The 20,867-nt window shown below is 37.9% G+C and overlaps 1 protein-coding gene across 1 annotated transcript in view; it reads left to right on the top strand.

Annotated features, from left to right (window-relative positions):
- Positions 1-20,867, top strand: part of CDK5RAP2 (CDK5 regulatory subunit associated protein 2) — a 75,725-nt gene that overhangs the window by 22,946 nt on the left and 31,912 nt on the right. Inside the window, exons 14-21 of the mRNA XM_065648579.1 lie at positions 603-776; positions 6,917-7,014; positions 10,070-10,200; positions 11,702-11,817; positions 13,291-13,419; positions 17,961-18,056; positions 18,775-18,822; positions 19,449-19,636. Of these exons, the coding sequence (XP_065504651.1) occupies positions 603-776; positions 6,917-7,014; positions 10,070-10,200; positions 11,702-11,817; positions 13,291-13,419; positions 17,961-18,056; positions 18,775-18,822; positions 19,449-19,636 (980 nt within the window). The remainder of the gene's footprint in view (positions 1-602; positions 777-6,916; positions 7,015-10,069; positions 10,201-11,701; positions 11,818-13,290; positions 13,420-17,960; positions 18,057-18,774; positions 18,823-19,448; positions 19,637-20,867) is intronic.

Below are 20,867 nucleotides of genomic sequence, written 5' to 3'. Positions count from 1 at the left end.
TATAGAGTGTGTGTCATTCAACAAGATTTCTTGTTAGGGTTTTATGAAGCGTGTGGACAGAGGAGGAAGAAAGCTTTATTAATAGCTACGTAGAATATTCACTGTTGTGGTAAGATACTTTAAAAGCTCTGAAGTGCCTATGATTTTCAGTGCATTGTGCAGAAACTGAAAGTTTAGGACTAGGTAGAGATACTGAAATATTTTATCTGTCTTTTGGAGCTCATTCAAAATGATGTATAAGAGAAGGGAGCTGCCTGAATGTTAACAGACCCCTGCACAGTTTTGTTATAACTGAAGGTATAACCCTGAAAACTACTGTTGGTATTAAACCAGCAGTGCAAAAAGTAATAGTTGAGGTCACTCTATACCTGGAGACCAAAGTGCATGTTTTGACTTATTTTTAAATACTTAAAGGATTGGGTAGCTGGGGAAAGCTTCTGTTTCCTTTTATTTTTTTGCTTCCATTATCTTAAGTTGAGCTCTTCTGAGGTAGGTAAAGAACACATCCTTGAATATTCTCCTGAATTTTGTTTGTTTGTCTATTTTACAATATAAAACTAGAGTAAATTTTGTAAAACTGTCTCATTGTTTTCTTTTGTTAGAAACTTGATGGAACAGTTAAAGAAAAGGATGCAGAATTGCAGGAACTCCTGAATAAGTACAAGAACCTCCTAAGAGCCTATGAAGAACTTGAACTGAAAAATGAGGGCTTAGTAAAGGAAAAATGTGCTGCACAGTCTCAACAGTCAATCATCAAGATAGTCAGAGAGTTAGAGGTGAGTTTTTCATAACTCTGGTCATTTGCAGATAAAACCTTGACTTTGAATTGAAGAGAATTTTGACTTTGGCTTCAAAGGTGTGGACTCACACACGGTGTCATTTGCCCATATAGCAAGGGGTTGTTTTTCTTTCAGATCAATATAATCACAAAATGTTCTGTATTGTTAAACTTATAACAATAGCTTCATTAATAATTTTGTCGTATGATTTGTATGATTGTGGTGGTGTTGATCTGGTATCGTAAGAGTACATAGTATTGTACTCTGATGGGTTTATATGGTGTCACTAAACCCCTTACTCTCAGAAAGTGTGTAAAATATTTTATGTGCAGCAAAGGGGTAAGAATTTTGTGATCATTAGGATAGAAATATCTGCATTTCTGAAGAAAAGAGCAGAGCAAAATTTGTACTTCTGATAGATAAGGGGAAAGATTGTGCAGAGCTAGTGACTGCAGGAGATAAATGCAGTTTAAGGAAAAATAATGGAGGTAGGAGTGAAGATATGTCTAGGGCAAGAAGAAAATTACTTTCAAGCAAAGAAAAAAGAAAACAGTAGAGAAATATATATATTTTTAAAGGGTGGATAATATATGCCTAGTATTGTATTTGGTACTATAAATTGCAAAGAATTGTTAGTACCTGAAACTGAAGGTCAAATTTCGAAGTCTTATGTAGAGTTAGTTCCAAATAAGCTGCTTTTGGAGATACATTCCTTGTCTTCCTTTCCGTTGTTTGCAACCTACTATGTTATGGTGTCCAAAAGCATCAGGCACAGTAAAAGAATTAGACTAGTGCATGCTAATGATGGAGAAAGCTATTTCATTTCTTTAATAATATATCAGTCATTAATGAGATTTGCTCAAGGATGTTTAAAATAAAGTGAGCCAATGGCGAAGAAAATATGAGTGCTACATCTCGTGTCACGTTCTGAACACACTAGTGATGAGATGGTTGGTGTGTTATGGGCACAATTATTAAACAAGGTAGCTGCAAGCGTACTTTGAGTCATAGGTTATTTGACAACCTCAGAGTAAAGGACTCGCATAACTCTTTGCCAGGGTATATCAAAGTATATATGAATATACATGCAGGGAAAATGAAATCTGTAAAAGGCTGCGCAGAAATTCTATCTCTATAAAACAAACTTCAGTGCACGCGCGTAACTTTTCTCATGAAGGGACCCAAAAGTGATGGAAAATCGGACAGAGTTAATGAAAATCAAACACTGCCTTTCCTCTGTACACCCCACTTCCAATACCGGTGTCTAACCAGGAGAGAACAGTGGCAGGTGAAGCCGTGCATGGTAATGACCCAGCGCCACCTTCTAATCACCGTCTATTCTCTGTTGCTGGTTCACTTCGTGATTGTGAACAATACCTAATCACAACCCTTTGTCCTCTCGGCTCAACCTTGATGTGAGATATCTCCTGTAAGAACCCACTTTGGCATATTAATCATAAATTTTTGGACACAGATCATCCCGAGCTCTGCTCTCATTGGCTGCCGCGGACTCTTTGATGACTTTGCAGCGCTCCACCAACTCTCAACAAACGCACAGCTGGATCCTCCCCACCAGAGAGAACAGAAACCGAGCTCTTCCAGCCCCACTGATCTTTAAAGTTGAAGAAACTGAATTGAGAGATGCAGAACTTTCTCTCTTTCATCATATCTTTTTGCTTTATTTTAATGTAATGATAAATTTTAAAGCAACCAACATCCAAAGCCCTGCTGGGTGCCTTGGCCAGGCCAGGAAAGATAAGCGACAGTTTCTAATTAGACTTTGGATTCTTGAGCCACTGTCATGGGCTAGAGAGAGAGTGTGCAAGGGCACTGATAATTAGGTTAGTCACGCTACTGCTGACTCTGGTATCTATGGAGTCTCGGAATGAAATATATTTTATAGCCAAGGAATTTAGAAGTGCAATGAACTCCATATAATTTGGAAACTTTAGTTGGTTTTGTGGTTAAAGCTCTTCTCTCACAACCAGGACTCCTATACTTGCAAAGCTCTTTTTGTTGGAGTGTTTGTTAGGTAAATACATTTCTAACACATATTTTTAGACCTTTGTGATTCATTTTATTACTGAGAAAAGCAGCAAAATTGAGGAAAGGGGCTCTTGTTCCGTCCTTGATCTGTGCTTCTGGGTTCTGTTGTGTTGCACACAGCTGATACTGCAGTAAGGGGCCGCAGTGATGTGAGCTTTAATTCGAAATTGATTTCACTAAGTGTAAAAAAACCCCTTGGATTTCCCGTAATGTAACCTTTCTGTGATGTCTGTTTTTTGGGAGGGGGAGCTTATATTCCACTTGAGCGTGGAATAGGAAATGTAGTTAGCTGCTACACTGCAAGGCACATCTGAAGCTTCTGCAGACACAAGGCACTTTCCAATTCCTGGATGATCAGCACGTTATTTGCCTTTGGTTATAATTACTCCTGTATTTGGGGAGTTAAGACTGTGCAGTCAGGGAACTGAAGGCTGTGTGCACACAGTTGTGATGTCTAATTTGCTGCAGCTGGAGGGATTTTAGTCAACACATGGAAGTTACTGACGTAGCCAGAGCATCGCAGTTGATGGGTGTTGTGAGAAGTGGAATTGGTGCCATTGCTGCAGTGTGCAGGTTGTCGTTGAATCATCGTGAAATTGATGTTTTGAACACATAAGCAGGGTGGTAGTTCAGTTTCTGGTTTGATGAGTTGAGGTTATAGCTGAAAACAGCAATCTTTTTTGTTGATATCCAAGTCTTCACACACTTGAAACCTGATGTTTTTACCTATGGCACTGAGCATGGCCCCGGTGATGGGAATGGATGTGGTTGGTGTGTCTCACCATGTCCACATTGGCAGAAATTTCATCTTGAAGGAGGTAGCTTGATGATGGGATATTTGGAGATCTGTCTATAGTCCACTGGTCTTACCTCACGTATCACCCATAAGTTCCTCAGAGCCATCAGCTTTGTGACGTTTTCTGTGGTTGAGATGACGTCTTCTAAAAGCCACCACCAAAATCTTTTGCTGTAGTGATTTTCATTTTTAGATATGACTCAGTGCCCTGTAACAATTTTAATCTTATTAGTGATTGTTTCAGTTATGGTAGACCATAAAGTTTTACTGCAACGTTAGAAGAAATTATCAAATTCTGGTCCTGGTGGATGGATGGATAGGTGATGAGGTGCAGGTTATGGCCTTCTCTCAATTTTTCATCCTCTGACCTTCAGAGAGTTTAAAATGATCCCAAGGGTTGTTGTAAGCAAGAGAGTGAGGCAACTGGATATTCTTGTGACTTCGCCAATAAGTTATTTATTGCAGAGGTATAAACCTTTTACTTTCATTGCTTACAATTTGAGAAACCTTTAATGAAAGTAAGTTATGTTTTCCACCAGTGCTGCTTAGCAATAGTATTTCAGACTTAAATATAGACTTTAATGTATTAGATTGCCTCCTTTCATGGGAATATAAATCTTTCACTGCAATATGGTCCTGAATGTCTTGCAGCTATCTCCTCTAACACATTTTCCCTCACACCATGTGTCAAGAGGTTTAATGTTTCATTAACTCCCACAGCATTATGGTCTATTTAAGTTACAGAGCAGCCTTATGGTTTGTGTACCATTGGGGAGCTGATTGGAATAATTCACTCCTACGCTTTATTTAGAAATGACAATAATAATGTACCAAAAAAAAAAAATCTTGCTCTATCTTCTTATCCTTATTATTCGTGAAAGTTTCTGACAAATCAAGAACACTTCTTCATGATTTTGTGAACCTCTACGTAGTTGAATTTAGAATTTAATAATTTGTGTATAGTCTGCGGCATTTGGAATTAAGAAACACCTTGTGACTCCTGTCATGCAGGAAAAAAAAAGGGGAGGGGGGGAGGAGGATTTCATGAGCTGAGACCTTGATGCAAATGTAGAACTAAATTAACATGGGAATTCTAAAAGAAACATAAGAAAGCGGAGCCTGGTTCTGTGTGTCGTGCTGCTTTGCTAGTACAGCAGCCACAGACCCCGAGCAATTGGTGACAACCATCATCTAATTTGTGTATCGTAAACTCTTCAGAGTGACATTACTTTGCCAGTGCTTCGGAGAGAGCTTTTAATTAGGATCTAGTTCTGTAGTGGCTTCGGTAATAATTGCAAGGCTTGTATCAGACATATGGAAGAGTTCACTAAAACTTTTAACAGACTGTTAACCAACTAAATTAAGTAAAAAGATTTATTTTTTCCTGTTGCTTTCTACGTCATTGATTAGTGTCACTGTGATCAAACTTTTTCCAAGTTCAATTGCAATCTGTGTATTTTATGTTTAGCGACTGTTCTTGAAAGGCTGAGATTCCAACGCATTGATGAGACTCCTGAATTCAGGCTGTAAGATGTACTTTTTCACAGGGTTTTTTTGTGAGATTTTTGTATTGATGGACTCTGGATCACCCACCTCCATCTGTTTGCCTTTGTTTTTTCTCGATACTCAGTGAGCAGAAGCTATTGCTGTGTGCTCATCTAGATAATAAACTGGAAGCTCAGTATTTTGCACTTCGTATATAGAGTAATATTTAATAATTTAATAGATGGCACTAGAATCTGGAATCCAGCTACCATTAGGAAGGACGGTAGCTGAACATGATGCACATGGAGAAAGGCAAGGTCACTTCTTCAAAGAATCTGTAGCATTGGGTGGTAGAAGCTCCTCTTTCTGCAGTAAGATCTGACATGCAGATTACCTTAACGGGAGGAATCTGATCAAAACTTGATTACACTTGCAAAATATTATTCAACATATTTGCTAGCATACTGTGAAGTATGAGTGTAAATAATTAAAAGTAAACAACAGTTGTCCTTGATTTTGTGCTATTTACTTTGCAGAATACGGAATTTTTCAAATTAACAGTGTCTTTGCATTGTTAGTGTGAATTAACGAGATGCTACTGTAGCTGAATTTTTGTTGCAATTCCTTCCTTAGGAATTGCAATCGGAGTAATAACATCTGCTTAAAACTCCTGGGTGTAGATTTCTTCCTTGTTAATGATCTGTTCACTAATGATTTAGTACCTCTTGAGAGTTTAGTTTCCAATCTTGAGATTGTAATACGGCAAAATAGAATTACCTCTCGTTCTTGCTCTCCAGAGTTATCTTGTTGTACTACAGCTGTGCACATTCCCCCTTAGCTGTGGCACTTTTTTTGTTCTTCCTTTCAGTTTTCAGTTGAAGAAGAAAACTGAGACAAACAACAAGACCAACTGTTCCTCTCAGAGGCAGAATATGCATCTGACATTAAGACATGTAAATTTCCTATAGATATCCCAGTTATTGTCTCTTCTGAGATGGCTGGTATCTTACATATTTTTATGTACTAAGTGCAAGCAAATACCCCTTTAAATAGCTGCATTTTTTGCCTCCCGCTGAAAAAGTGGCAGTGTGATTATTTTGAAGTGAAAAAAGTCTGGGGAACTTATTGGATCCTTACTGAGAATGCAGCATAAGCGTCTGGATTTATTCTAATAATAGTAATATACCTTCTGTGAGCAAGACTGCAGGTAAACAATTTTCTTTGCACAAGTAAAGAAGCAGCTCGTAGTGACCCCAGCTGAGTGTGCAGAAAACCGACTCAACGAGCGTGTATCTGACATGTTCGTCCTTTATTTGTCTGCTTCGTATAGTCCTTTTGTTCAGAAGTGGAACAGAATTTGCAGAAAGCAAATTTTATCCAGAACACAGAAAAGGCTGTTAGGACAATGTCCTAAAATGTGTGCTTGGAGCTTGGGCTTGTCTAATTTCCCTGCCCTCCCTTTTCCTGCTCTGAAATCTTTACCTGCCAGGTTGTCCCTGGGTTGTTGAGTTATAAACCTGGCAGGTGCTTGGGATTGGAAGAAAAGCTTTTCAGACACTGATAAAAATGATAAACCACTATTTAGATATACAACTCATGGTAGGTAAATAGTGAAAAAGCATTTGCCTTCTTCAATAATAGCTATTTTTGAGTATCATGAATGGTTTCCAGATCCATATTAGGCTTTGGAAGTGGGCAGCAGATTAGTATTTCTTTCACATTTTCTTCAGAACACAGGTACTCACATAGTTGTAGACACGCAAACTTAAAAACTACACTGTAAGCTTACTATGTTCTTGTTATGATTTAGGAAAATAAAGAAGCTGAATATGAAAAGCTGATCCTTGCTTTAAGAAAGGAACAGAATATTTATTCTACGCTAGTGAAGACCTTCAAAGAATCGGATAGGTAAGTACGTTTTCTGTTTTGGTGGATAATCTAAACTTAAAGAGCAAAAGTCAGAAGTTGTGAAAAAAGGTGCAGCTTAACTGGAGTGCTGATAATTTTGTAACAGGCAATTGTTCATAAGGCATAAACTAGCTGCGGTAGTCTCCTTAAAAGATAAATGTTTTTGTAAGTGAGGTTATATTATCTAAATTACTTAAATGTTTCTGAAAATACTTCTGTTTGGGTTGGAATCTCCCATGAGCCCCATTTCCATTTAGGTACCAAAGTAAGCAGCTAGGTTTTCGGGAATCACGTGTCCAGTGTTGGATATAGGGGAAAAAATCAAATCACGGTGAATTTTTTGGAGATGGACGATTTGCCGTGGTTTACTCCTAACATACAGATAATGCTTATCTTAAAAGTGCCACTGTGAGCATTTCGATGAGAATATATGCCAGTAAGATTTTGAAGAAGGTTAAACAAAACAGAATAATTAAAGTTTGCATTGTATGCTTTCAATGTAAAGCATTCCAAAGCATGGCAGGAGCAAGTGGTTTTTAACGTTTTATAATCAAAGAACACATCATTTTAGAAAGAAATCTGTGGCCTACTTTGTATCCTATCATTACTCGGCAGTTGAGGAGGGGATGTTCTGATAAAATAAAGAAAACTCTCAGCCTCTGGGTAAAATAAGTTTAAATGTTTTATAAAAAAATTACTTTTACTGCTATAATTACAAATATCTTAATGAGGTATTGGCAGCATTTGAGTGCTAGCTCCTGACCCTGCCTGCCTGAAGGCAACGGCTCATACCTGCCAGCTTTGTGGGAATGTGTGTTTGTATTTTGCAGTTGGATTATAGCCCACTATAGTTTGGAAACCATAAAGTGAGTAGCCCTAAAGTAGATGAGATCTGGTCTTTGAATTAAGCGCATAAATATTAATGCCATCATGTGCTTGGCCACAGCTCAGAAGCTCTTTTAGGTATTAGAATCTTTTTCATTAGAAATAGTGATAGAAGTCAGATTATGGAGATTATTTCTTATCTCTGGGAAAAGAGCAATGGCTTGGGTGACTTTTCTGTCAAACAATCACCAAATGAAGGAAGAAGCCAGTTTGGTTTAACATTTGCTATGGAGGGTGTGAGCTGCCATTGGAACACGGTCTGTGGGTAAAGGCGATTGTCAACGCTCTGTCTCGGAATAACAACAAATAACACCGCTCTGATGCCAGTTTTTCTTAGAATATCTTTCAAAGGAGGAAAATTATAACCGTAGTTACCATCATTAGTATAACAGGAGCTTTACAATTAATTCTGTGGGATCAGGAGCAGGATCATTAGTTCTGTTTTCGTGATGTGGAATTACGGGATGCACAGAGCGGTGCATGTTCATGTAGGGGTTTGCAGGGGATGCGCAATGATTCAGCGGCAGAGCTGGGAGTTGGAGCCAGGTCTTCTCATTTCTCCTCCTTGTAGTTTTGTGGGCTGAGATGTGCTGTAAATCTCACCAAGGAAACCTCGTACTCCCAAAGTTCTGAGGAGCTGATAAACAAGCCCTGCAGATAATTTCAGCGTCCTCATTTGTGTAATTGCCATCAGCAGTGACACGGATTTTAGGCAAACATCTGTTTTCTTGCTGACATATCTTCTTTTAGGCGTTATTTATTTTAAGCAACCTGGATGGTTGTTTATCAAAATAACCTACCGGATGTCAGGACCACGACATTTCTTGTCTCTCCAAGCAGGGAATCAATGTTTTTTCTTTTAGAACCTTTAACTCATGAAAAGGAGAAAATGTGCTTACTTAGCTTCTAGTAATATGGTGGTTTGTTTTTATTTTTAATGTTTTTCCGAGCATTTAAGAGCTCTTCCTTCAAAGATGCTCTTGAGTGAGGGAGAATTGGTTAAAGCAACATTTTCTCGTGCAGGAAACACACCAGCGCACTTGTCAGAAGACAGACTGCGAGTCTTTTCATACGTGCTCTCTTTTAATTAATGCATTTCTACAATATGCTGTTATTGTCACACAAGTATGATGTGCTATATGTTCTGTATAGCCTCCTGTAAGATGGATTTACATTTTTTTTTTTTAGAGACTCCTGAATTCTCTGGCATTTAGTGCGGTGGATTGGAAATTCTACAGCAGCTTCTTTTGTCTTAAAACAGTGAGGTTCTGAATGAAATAAATGTGAAAATAAATTAGTTCAGTAATACCTTGTTATTTGTTATTAAATTAAGTTTGTTTCATTTTAGTATAATTTCACTTTTTAGTGTTCTTAAGTCTTTTTATGGACTGATCGGAACAGTCTGGTTGATGTTGTCGATGGGTGTGGGGACGATCTAGCAAGAGACAGCCAGAGGTGGTGACACCGTGAGCTCTGGGGACAGTGACTGATGCTAAAGTAGGAGCTTCGGTGGCCACCTTAGAAGAAACCTGCTTCACGAATTAATTCACATTGACAAATTATCATTTGTAAGTTTTGGTACTTACACCCCATTGAGGTAATTGAGACAATTTAGACCTTAAAAGGTCTTTTTACAGACTGTAGGATAAGCAAAGAAATAAAACAGTTAGTTGTGTCTGGGTCATATTTTCAATGAAACACAATCTAAAAAAAATTTTTCCTAAGTGGAACATTAGATTATAGAGTGTGGTTCTGTAGCAAGGGAACAAAGGTTCCTTGGTCACTGTATAATGGAATCACAGAGCCATCAGTATTATAAAAATGATATTTTTCTGGCATACTTTTCAGAAGTTAGTAATTTTGGTTTTCTTTAAAAAGAATTACACAGAAGTTGGCTGGTAGAATATATCTGTCATGTTTAAACTGAGTTACAAGCAGCACAGCTCAAAACAGCAAGAAAAGGACGTATATGTAAAGGTTTAGTCTCATCTTTCTCTGTAGGGATTTATTTATTCTTATACAGCAAAACGATGTGACTGTGTGATGAAAACCAGCAGTGGCTGATGTGAAATGGGCTCTTTGTGGAAGCCTGGATGCAGAAAAGACGTGGAGGTGCACAACAAAATGTTTCGAATTGAATCTTGAAGATTCTTTTTCTCCTTTTCTTTAGTCTAAACAGCTTGCAAACGGAACTAAATAACATTTTCATCTTACGGAAACAACTAGAAGAGGATGTTTTAGCTAATCGGAATCTGCAGAAGGTATTAGAAGATCAGATTAAGGACATTAAAAACCGCCAAGGTGTGTGTATACTTGTGCAGCCCATCCCTTTTCTTGATCATCTTGCACAAAATAAAACTGGTTTTATTACAGTCCATTTGTTGGGATGAGGAGAAATGTTCGAGAGTAGAAAAAGGTGTGAAAGACTTCGGCTTTATATACTGAAAATGATTTGTGGGATTTATAACAGATTGTCTTTGAGCAATCAAGGCATATGCAGAGGGTCAGATTTCTCTTTCCATACAGCAAATGTTAGTAATTCTATGGTAATTCCACTTCAGTGATCATTTCAAGCTGCCTACAATTTTGTACCCGTAGAATGTACTGTTTTCTGCAGACGCCAGAGATTCCTGACTTTGGATAAATCTATAGCTATGGGATCACTTTCTGACCTTGGAATGCAATTATTTCCTAACAGAGGAAGTATTGCCAGAGACAGGAAAAAATAGCCAGAGGTTTTGTTATTTTGTAATTCAGAAATAGTAGAGCTTTTAAATGTAACTTACCTTCTAGCTTTTTTGTTGTACTTCTTTGGAGGTGCTTTTAGTATATACTTAGATATAGAAAAGAATAATGTGAGCGCGCATCGTTAAATATAGTTTACTGCGTATGTACAGATGTATGTGTTTTATTCCATAGGGAATATATAAATAACAATAAAGCCTGTTCGCTTACCCCTTTAAACTTAGATTTTCAATTTTAGCATCACTCCCTTGACAGCCATGGTAAGTGAGGAACGAGAAGCTGCTGCCGGTTCAGAGTTTCCAGCCCCAAAAGCGCAGAGATGACGAACACCCAGGACAGGCCAAAAGGTCCTGAGGGTACCCTGAAAATTAGTAATAATTTCTGAAGCTTTGGGTCCTCGCAGCAGCCGTGGGATCAGTGTCAGAGCTGGGAGTAGGATTTGGATGTCCCTTCTTTGTCCTAATTTATATATGCCTTCTCCCTATCTAATATTTATAGAATTAGCTGTCATCTATATTGTAAATGAACAGGTGTCTATTGAAACATAACAAATAATTCCTGCAGTTATAAAGGAAATTAATAAGTAGCTATTTTCAATTAAATTAATACAATCTTTTGACCCAAAAGCAAAAGAAATTCAATAACTTTGTCTAGCCCAGCTTTTTGCCTTGAGACCATGATTTCATGTTCATAAAAATATAGTTAAAACAGAATAACTATTCATGCCTTACTTATCCTTCCTAAAAATTATTTCTAATTGTAAAGCTAAATATGCAAATTATAATTCAGAATTACATTCACAACTCATGCTGATAACCACAGAAAATGCAGCCACAGAAAATACAGCATGTCTATGTGTCAGAAGAACAAAGAAATATGAGGACAAAATTTGTTCAATTAACCAGAAAGCTTATTTTGGAGGATGAAACATTTTAACTGGCCTCCCACAGACTTACTAGTAGGTTCTTATTCAAAAAGTCCTGTCTTTGCATTTTATTCTGTTTTCTCCTGCAAACAGAGTTCCTGAAGTAATTCCTGTCCTTGGTTATTTCGACAGATGAAACACAATCGTTCTGTGGAGATCAAACATCTTATATGAGTATCTGTTTAGGAGAGCAAGACCATTTAAGCCTACAGATAGACCATCTCTCTCTTGAAGAGCTTAAGAAAAAGGTATTGATCTTTTTTTATTTTTTACCATTTCTGACGAATTAATTCTGCTTCATTTCTAGTTTGTGCCTTTCTCAAAAAGGTTTATGTAGGTACAGTTGGGTAGTTCTGAAAGGATTTGAAGGTCTCATCTCTGTGGTTTGATCCACCTTTTACGAACTATTTAGTCTTGGTTCCACCACATGAGCTTCAGAATCAGCTGAAAGATGGATGGTTTGCTGCCAAGGTTTTATGATCATTAGACACCTGGATTCAAGCTTCAGATTCAATACCCTATTTTAGTCATCATGAAGTATACCAACTCCAAAGAAAAGTTTTGACATTAAGTATCCTACAATGTGTATTTCATGCACTTTTATTAATCACCTAGGTGGTAGTGGTGTCTATCATTTATATTTCTGTATAGCACACTCTGTCCAAGGATTTGCAAATCTTTTGGTAAGTATGGTGGGTTGTAAAATAACCCTGAGGTAAGTTAATGTTGTCTCCATTCTACATGAGGAGAACTGAAATCCACAGAGATTAAATGTGCAGACCATTGTCACAAGATAAAGCAGTATCAGAGTTCAGAACTTGTTTTTCTGACTCCTTAACCTGTGCAGTGACCTCTGATTCATGCACCAATTTCTGATAACGATTTATTTCGAATATGGTCGTTTGGGAGCGAACGTAAGTGAAGTTTTATATTTCCCGTGGCCAGCTGAATTGTGGGCAGGTGTTCAAAATCTGGAGGTGGGTAATCTGAAGGAAAGAAGTTTGCCTTACACTGAACAGGTGTCAATAAAAAAAGCCCCAGATTGTGTCCCAGTCCCATTCTGGGGTTGTGCCACTTTTATCTCTGAACATATTCCCTTCAGTAGGTTCAGGGATGCTCATTAGCAAAAGACATTTATAAACCATTTCTTACCTGAAAAAGGGTTTCTGTGCCTGAAAGCTGATCTGTTTTTTTGCAAATGTATTAATTGATCTAATAAAAAGATTTCACTTTCTTCTGGAAACATTACCTTTTTGATATACTGTGTGAACGTGATTGTCCATTCAGATTTTGTATGTGCGAAGCTACTTAGAATGACAGTGGCTTATAAAGGGTGTTTGAGAGAGAAGAACAGGTGGTTTCTGGACACCACTATTTCCCTGTAATGCTGGTTTCCCTTGCACTAAAGTCTTTTGTCTCAAACCAGCCTGCTGGTTTGAGGTGCCCTCAGGTTTCTTCTTCCTACTGAGTTGTGAAACTTGATATTGTCAACTTCATGACATGGCTGGAAATACAGTCTTACAAGTTAAGATTTCTTGAACACTAACTCACATAAATAATCATATTTTTTATACATAGTGAGATTGCCTCATGAGCAGATGTAGAATCCCAGGCTTTCCACCTTGGCAGTTTAGATTTAGCTGGAAATGTACATGTCATCGTTTGTTTTCCTACTAGTATGGGTGTTACTAGTTTTGCTTGTTCTTCTTTTGGTTATTTAGGTTACTGACCTTCTCTTGATGGTAAAGGATCTGCAGTCGATGAACCAAGAGCTTAAGAAAAAACAGCTCGGGCATTGTTCAACAGATTCTCAAGGGAAGGAAGCACTGAAAATATTAAACCACAGTGAGGTAGGTTTTCTGTGTTAAAGTAGTGAATCTGACTCTCACATCTAATATACCTTGTGGAGTCATTTCCATCAGTGCAGAATGAGTGTAAAACCCCCAGGGCTTAGGTTGCTAATTCCTTATAATAACTTTTTAAATTAATGATGTAAACAACTTCAAGATGTTAGCACAACAGAATCAGCTCAATGCAAGTGCTCAGTGATGTCTCAAGTTTATTTTAAGGAAACAACTTACACATTAAAATATTGAGTATGTGATACATTTGTTTTGCCAGTTGAAAGGGGAGGAAATAGTTAATTTTACAAAGAAAGCACTATCTTATATAACATTTTAGCTATTACTGAATGTCTGCTGTTCAAGAGTTGTTCTCAGGCTGTGTCTGGTTCTGTAAGAGCTCAGTTCATATCTCCTCTGCATCCACAGAACAACTAAGGTTCACTGAGGCCAAAAAAGAAAGAATAGCATGTTGGGTCACTTAAACACATGTTTGTTCCTCAGTGTAGCACATATAAGTATATGAAGAAGCGGCCAGAATTGTGGTGGGTTGCTGAGGGGTGCAAGGAGGTCATCCTTGCGGGGGTTCCATTCTTTTGCCCAAAGCCAAGGCCGCTTTGAGCTGTGGGGAAGAAGAGGTCTTGGCAAAATTCTTCCACTGAGAAGCATTTTGGATGCTTGGTCCCCATGTGTCATATTATGTGTGAATGCTGGAGGATGTTCAGGAGGCTCCGGCAGGTTCTAGTGACCCTTGGAGCTTGTTATGATGTGGTACCTTTCTTTATATTGTGCTGTGGTTTTTGCTTTCAGTTACATTGTTCTTGCGCACCACATATTGAATAGAAAGGTAAAAATATTAAAGCAATAGTGATGTTGCTAGTATTTTGTGTCTTGGATTTCTGAATTAACTCAATTAAAAATCAGGCATAGTTTGAGTCAGTTATGTGTAGGGATTGCCTAATTCTAGACCTGGGACTATGGCATTGATGATTTTTCTGCAGGACAGTTTATTCTGTAGAATCTGGAAAAAGAATCGTGTCTTTTACTGTATGTGCTGCAGATGCAATGGGAGCAATCATCAAAAGTCACAAAACAGTCTCGCCGTTTTCAGTTTTAAGATGTGCTCATGTTACCTTTAATTGAAGTATGTTTTAATTTGTAGATCAACTTTCAGGGATGCCATGGCTTTCATTAAAGTAATGAATTTACATGTTCCTGTAATAGGTTCACATGAAAAGCTTGTGGGCAATCTGTTTCAGAGTGCATGCACTTGCCATAGATTAATTATATTTAGCAATTTGCCTCATCATCCGGCAGAGGGTGCTGCCCCCCCACCAATGCCGTCATTAATGCCCAAAGAATTTGTGTCCTGTGCTAAGATGATCATGACAAGACACTAAGGTGATCATGACAAGACACTGTGCACTCCTGCGTTGGTCTCAGCATGAAAAGAACATATAGGGCTACTTACTTAGAAAACTGTCTACGTGAAATTAGATGTAGGATGACAAAGAATGAAGCTTGTAAAATATAAACCAACCTCAAAATTCTGGTAAAGGAAATAGGGAAGTAAAATATGGTATTTTAACCTGGGCCAGGATGTTAATAGTACTATGGAGCTCAAAGGTTAAAGGATGTGTAATTAAAAGCTTTTAGTTTAAGAGGTACCGTTTTATCAGTCTTGGTAATAAATAGCTGCCAAGTTTTTGGCTTATGGATTGTGACAACAGGGTGTTTTGCATACTAATAACCATTGTCAAAAACCCCGAAGTTCTATTTTTTTGTGCGTATTTTGGGCTAGAATTTGTTGGCAGGTAGTGCTGAGATGACGCTAACATATGTGCTATAAGAGGAATTTGGACAGACACAGGGAGACGTATCCTTCTCGGGTTCTTAAAATGAACACAGCTTTCTTTTTGAGCACGAATCAGACGAATCTGCACGTTGGTGCCTCTGCAGGGCATCTCCCAAAGGTCTGACAGCCCCCAGGACTCTGCTTCTTGGCTTCGTGTTCGAAAGGGAGGGAAAAGGAGGAGAGGAAAAGGTTGTTTTTGTACTGTCCTCTGAACATCTGCTTTCTCGGAGAGGAGCGGCCTCAGTGATTTCAGCCTTCGGGGCTCCAGGGATCTTTGCAAACCAAGCGTATCAGTGGTTCATTTAGGAAAAACATTCTCAAGGTTTCCAGTCTCCAAGGAAATACTTTAAACAGGTAGCTTAGTCTTGGTAGGCTTTTTTTTTTTCCTTGCCTTAAGACACTTACTTTCTTTTAATCTTTCGTTGAACATTAGGTTGTGGTCCTTGGAGCGCAGAAAGTTTTTTTTCAGCCTCTCAGACACAGAACTGTAGGACCAGGCTCAAACTGCGTCATTTATTGTCATAGTGTCCCATAACCTGCTTCTCATGGAAGAGTTTCATTCTAAGAAGCATCACTTATTGATCCAAATAATGACCTGGGAAAAGCAAATATTAAAAAACATTGAGTCATAAAAGGCAGTCGTTTTGGGTGGATAAGTTCTATGTGCAAATAAGTTTAATTTTAATACACGAGTGCGGGCTTTGATCTGAATCAACACAAGGAAGATTAAACTTCAGCACTTTTTTTATAAAAGCCAACATTATTGGACTTTGGGCATCCCATGATTACAACAAAAATATGGTTTTTTTATAATGCATGCCCTTGCTGTATGTCACAATCCTATCTGTGTCTTCCTGCAGTTTTCAGATTGTCTTTACTTTGTGTTGGCCTAGAAAACAAAGTCTGAGTGAAAATACCAAAATAATTCAAACATGACTCCAAAGTTAGTTTTCAATATAGATTTCTAATAGTAAAAGTCAACTGTATGATATTCTGCGCCATTCAATTCCTACCTTTTACGATTTGTACTTGAAACCATCAGAGTTGCTTATCCTGCTAGGGGTTGGAAGATAAAAAGGCTTTTCTCATTAATTTCAAAAAAATATATATATATGCATACATTCTGTGCATAATCAATTGAAAAAATCAAAACCCACACAAGCATTCAATTCCAAGAGGTTTTAGGAAGCAAAAATAACACTGCTTGCAGAATCCTGTTTCTCTGCGACCCAACTGACGAGCTGTGAGCTGAGACTTCCCAGCACGTGATTCTGGAGAAGCAGGTTTCCGTCCTCATGCCATAAGTCTCAGCACCGTGCTGTATATCCCGTGAAACTATAAATATCACATCCACGACCCCGAGACAGCCGTTTCTTTCCTTCCAGTCTGTCGTCTGAGTCTCTGTACCTATAATCTCAATTTTCTGTAGCTATGCTCAAGATTCTACTTTTCTGGTCCTAAGGCAATTTGTCTTTAGCCCAAGCCACACCAAAATATGCTGGTTACACACAGTGGTGGTATATTATTGCCACAAATGTTTTAAGACTAAAATATTATCTAAGTTTGATTCCACTGTGCTGTATCCTGCCTATGGTTTAGGCTAATTAGACATAACATTGTTGATATTTACCATCACTCTCGCATATTTCTACTATTTAATGAGATTTTAGCAGCAAAGATCTTAAATATCTGTATTTTTGTATTAGATGTGGAAATGTTGCTGCAAACCAAGATGATATAAACGTTCAATCTGGTCTTATCACAGGGGGGCAGTGGAATGTGGTAACTGAAAGACTGTCCTTTTACTCAGGGTGTTTTCTGGCATGATGTGGCTATTGAATATAGTAATTCTTTGTAAATATGAGTTTTTCTTAGTATTATTAGTAAAAAACTGACACAGGCCAGGCTAAATTCTGTCTTCTGCCAGAGGAAAAGGGGTAAAGGAGGTGAGTTGTGAGCAAAGTGGAAATATTCTTGGTCTGCCGTATGTGAATGAAGCTCATGTAGCGTTGGTCTTTGTTGGGAGATGAGCAACATGTGGATCTCATCCCCGCACATCTGTTGCTGAGATGGAACATCCAGCAAACCAAAGGGATTCTGCTGGGGTCAGGAACTCGGGTTCGGGAAATATTTGTAATGGGAGATGGTTTGGGTTCTGTGGCAAATCAGGAGAAAAAGGTGATTTGGCAACATTTGCTTACAAATCGGCAAATTTAGGCGAGACAAAGCAGATTGTGACTTCGGTGTTACAGTAAATCATTTTAGTGCACAGCAAGCTACATGGGCTTTGTTTTACAAGCATCTGTTTCTTCCTAAATTGTGTAGCAGGTGAAAATAAATTCTGGAAATCGGAAAATAAAATAGGCACAATTATAACAAGGCTGAAGACAGGGGTCCTTTGCCAGAAGAGGTTAAGTGATTTTGTATTTTTTTGTAAATTCTGAGGAGAAAGGGTTAAATGAAAATGAAGGAATGTAGTAGATCAGGTTTCACTGTATTTAATATGAGTCATTCCTGGGGTTTATATTAATTTTCTTTGATCTTGTTGAAGAAATCTAATTCCGTGTTTGTTACTTTGTATTACAGGCTTTTTTTATTTTTCTTTTAAGACATGTCACTGACTTATTTATGCATGTTTCATCTCACAGTATTTTTTTTTGTGCTACATTTTCACATCATTCCATACTTTGTGTAGTGTCTTGAAATAACAGAGGAGCCTGTGATGGAGACTGAAGATGGTGACAATGACAGGAAGATTCGGAACAATCCATTTTCTGAGAGGGTCAGCCAGGTAGGACTCCAGTCTGGGTACATTATGTTACAGTGCTCTTTTCTCTGCATGCCTTTAAACATTCTTATTTTCTTAGAACATGAAGTCTTTTGCAAACAAAGCACACTTCTCTTGGTATCTGATTTTGCTTTCAACTAATTGTTGTCCTAAAGAGTTTCTGAAAGCTTTTTCCTATATTTTTCTGCTGCTAGGGTTTTGCAGTCATGATAGCTTTCATTCTGGTCCTTATTTGCTTTTGTTCAAGTGCTCGTAATCTTCCTTAATGGAGATGACAGAAAATCCCTGGAAATGGTGTTTCTTTACATACACACGCTTTGATCTTCAACCTCCATTGCAGTCAGGCCTGTAACACAAATTGTATAAGATTCACTTGCTGCTATGATTGAGGAAAAAAAACACTGTAGATCTTCCTCAGAGTTGAAATACTTGATGTTTTGGTAACTTGTTGACCACATTTTCATACACGTAGGAATCTGCTGTTCTCTTATTCTGTCATTCAAAATTGATGTAGTATAAAGCATCCCAGAATCATAAAATAACTCGTGTTGCAAGGGACCTTAGAGAATCATGGAGTGCAATTAAAGTTGAACCTTTCAGGTTTATAAGTTATAACATGCCAAAATGTGACACAAAATAGGGCATTTTGATTAGTACTGTTGAAGAATAATGATGTTCTGTTCTTTGAAATCTGTAATTTCTGTGTTTCTCTGTTTACTAGGTATGCCTTCAAGTATCTTTGGATTTTCCTTGCGAGGTGGATAAACAGGTGAGTGATGTATTGCAAAGGTTCTCTTGACTCTTTAACATCTTTATTTCTTGCTGCTGATGGAAACTGGATCCAAATGGGCTCAGTATGGATTCTCACGTAATTGAATCAAAAGATTTTCACTGATTTTAAATGGAGGTTGAAATACTGGAGAGAACCCGTTTAGAAATTTCCTAGGACATGTCTATGGTGTTACATACTAAAAACTGGCAGTTTGTAAATACTTCAAGTTGCGTCCTGTCCTGGCCATCAGGGCTCCCATCTGGAGATCGCAGGACAGAATTTGGTACTGTAAAGACAGATGATTCAAAGGTGAACTAATAAAAAGGTTAGCTGCAATCTACAGGCAACATTCCAGAAGTTTCATAACTCTTCATAGATAAAGACCTTCAGGGAAATCTACTTACTACTTGCCAAACAACTGATCCCTATGAATTAATCATATGAAATAGATGTTAATTAGTTTTTCTATTAATAAATAGTACGTGAAATGTCTACGGATGCTTCTTAATGTAGATAAAGAGCATCAGGAATTACAAAACCCGATTACAAAAAGATTACAGCCCTGAATTTAATAGAACATTAAATACCTGTGTAATAAGAATATGTTTGCAATTTTTTCACAGATAACTCCATCAGGCTATTCAGAGAGTTTCTGCAAAGATAGACATTATAGGAGTCCAAATAAGCCTCAGTTTGAACATGATGCAAATGGCAAACACTTTGACAGAACAGGAATGAGTGAACATGAAACAGAAGAGAACTTGCTCACATCTCTTTTAAGAGAAAATAGAACATCTGTACTGGAATCTACGTAAGTATGAGGGATATGCTCTGCTTTTGACAGTATTTCTGTTTAAGAAGAGAAGAAAGTAATTTTGCTAAAGTGAATTTAGATAATGGCACTGTCTAATTTACCTGAGAGATTGGCAGGATGCCTTCAGAGCCATTTTAGTCTATCATGCAATTAAGTAATTAGGAAACATACTATCAGTAGAGATCCTTATGAAACACGCATTACAAGGAAAAAACTCTCAGAAGTTACTGGTATACGAAGCTTTACTGTAGGGGCTGTTTGCAGGGTGGGTCTAGTCTCTCCAAAAGACGTAAGTGGGCTTAGTTGTCAAAGCACTAGTTAGTGGTAAATGGGGAGATACTACCCTGTGAGAAGATGAATAGATAACGTTGTTATTTGTTAACTTTTCTTACAAGTCTGCTAATGAGTGATTCCAGCATCATCATCTTCACCATTCTAGTGTGTGATCTTTTCGGTGTTCAAGTAAAAGTGACCAGCTTGACTGGTGATGAGCCTGTACTTTGCATAACTGAATTCTCCCTAATGACATTAGGTGGCAAAGACATAAAAGCCTGGTTAGCTTCTGCCATTTCAAATGCTGGCTGTACAAATGCAGTTGTCTTAAATGCTGGTTTATGTTTAGTGGCACAAACAGCTCTCTATTGGACACATGAAAACGTCTGTAGAATTTGAGGGCTTTCTTATTCTTTAAATGCCTCTTATTTAGCTTAAGTTTCTCCTAAAACATTGCTCTCCAAACTGTTGGCCATGGACCAGTCGTTATCTGGGGCAGTTTGATGGTCTGAAGTGAGCTCGTTTTGCAGGCTTTGGGCTGCTTTCTCAGTTTCCTTCTTCCCTGTTACATTAGAAATACATGAAGGGATAGATTTTTCAGAAAAACACAACATCTAGAGTCTCCTGTGTTTTTGATACAATTTTATTAAGGTAGTTAAATCAGAGGGTAAACTCTATTAGTATTTCTTATATTGCTATGTAACGTAAGCAATTGATTGAGTGACCAGAGGTTTAGTATCTGTTCACAAATGGGGAGAGGGGCGGTAGAGCATATATGGTCATAAATAGGAGAAGAGCACTGGTGAGATAATTTATGATATAACTTTGTGTTGTGGAAAGGTTTCAAACATACTGTTCATTAGTGAGTAACTCGTTAATGAGTAAAATGGAATCTCCTGGGAATTTCAAGTAAGTCAAGACACTGCAAAAGAGTTTCTTAGAATGTATTCGTGTT

Source organism: Caloenas nicobarica, chromosome 19, assembly GCF_036013445.1.
Source record: "Caloenas nicobarica isolate bCalNic1 chromosome 19, bCalNic1.hap1, whole genome shotgun sequence".
NCBI classification, from domain to species: Eukaryota; Metazoa; Chordata; class Aves; order Columbiformes; family Columbidae; genus Caloenas; species Caloenas nicobarica.
Note: the sequence above shows the minus strand (reverse complement) of the source record. Positions and strands in the feature narration are given on the sequence as shown.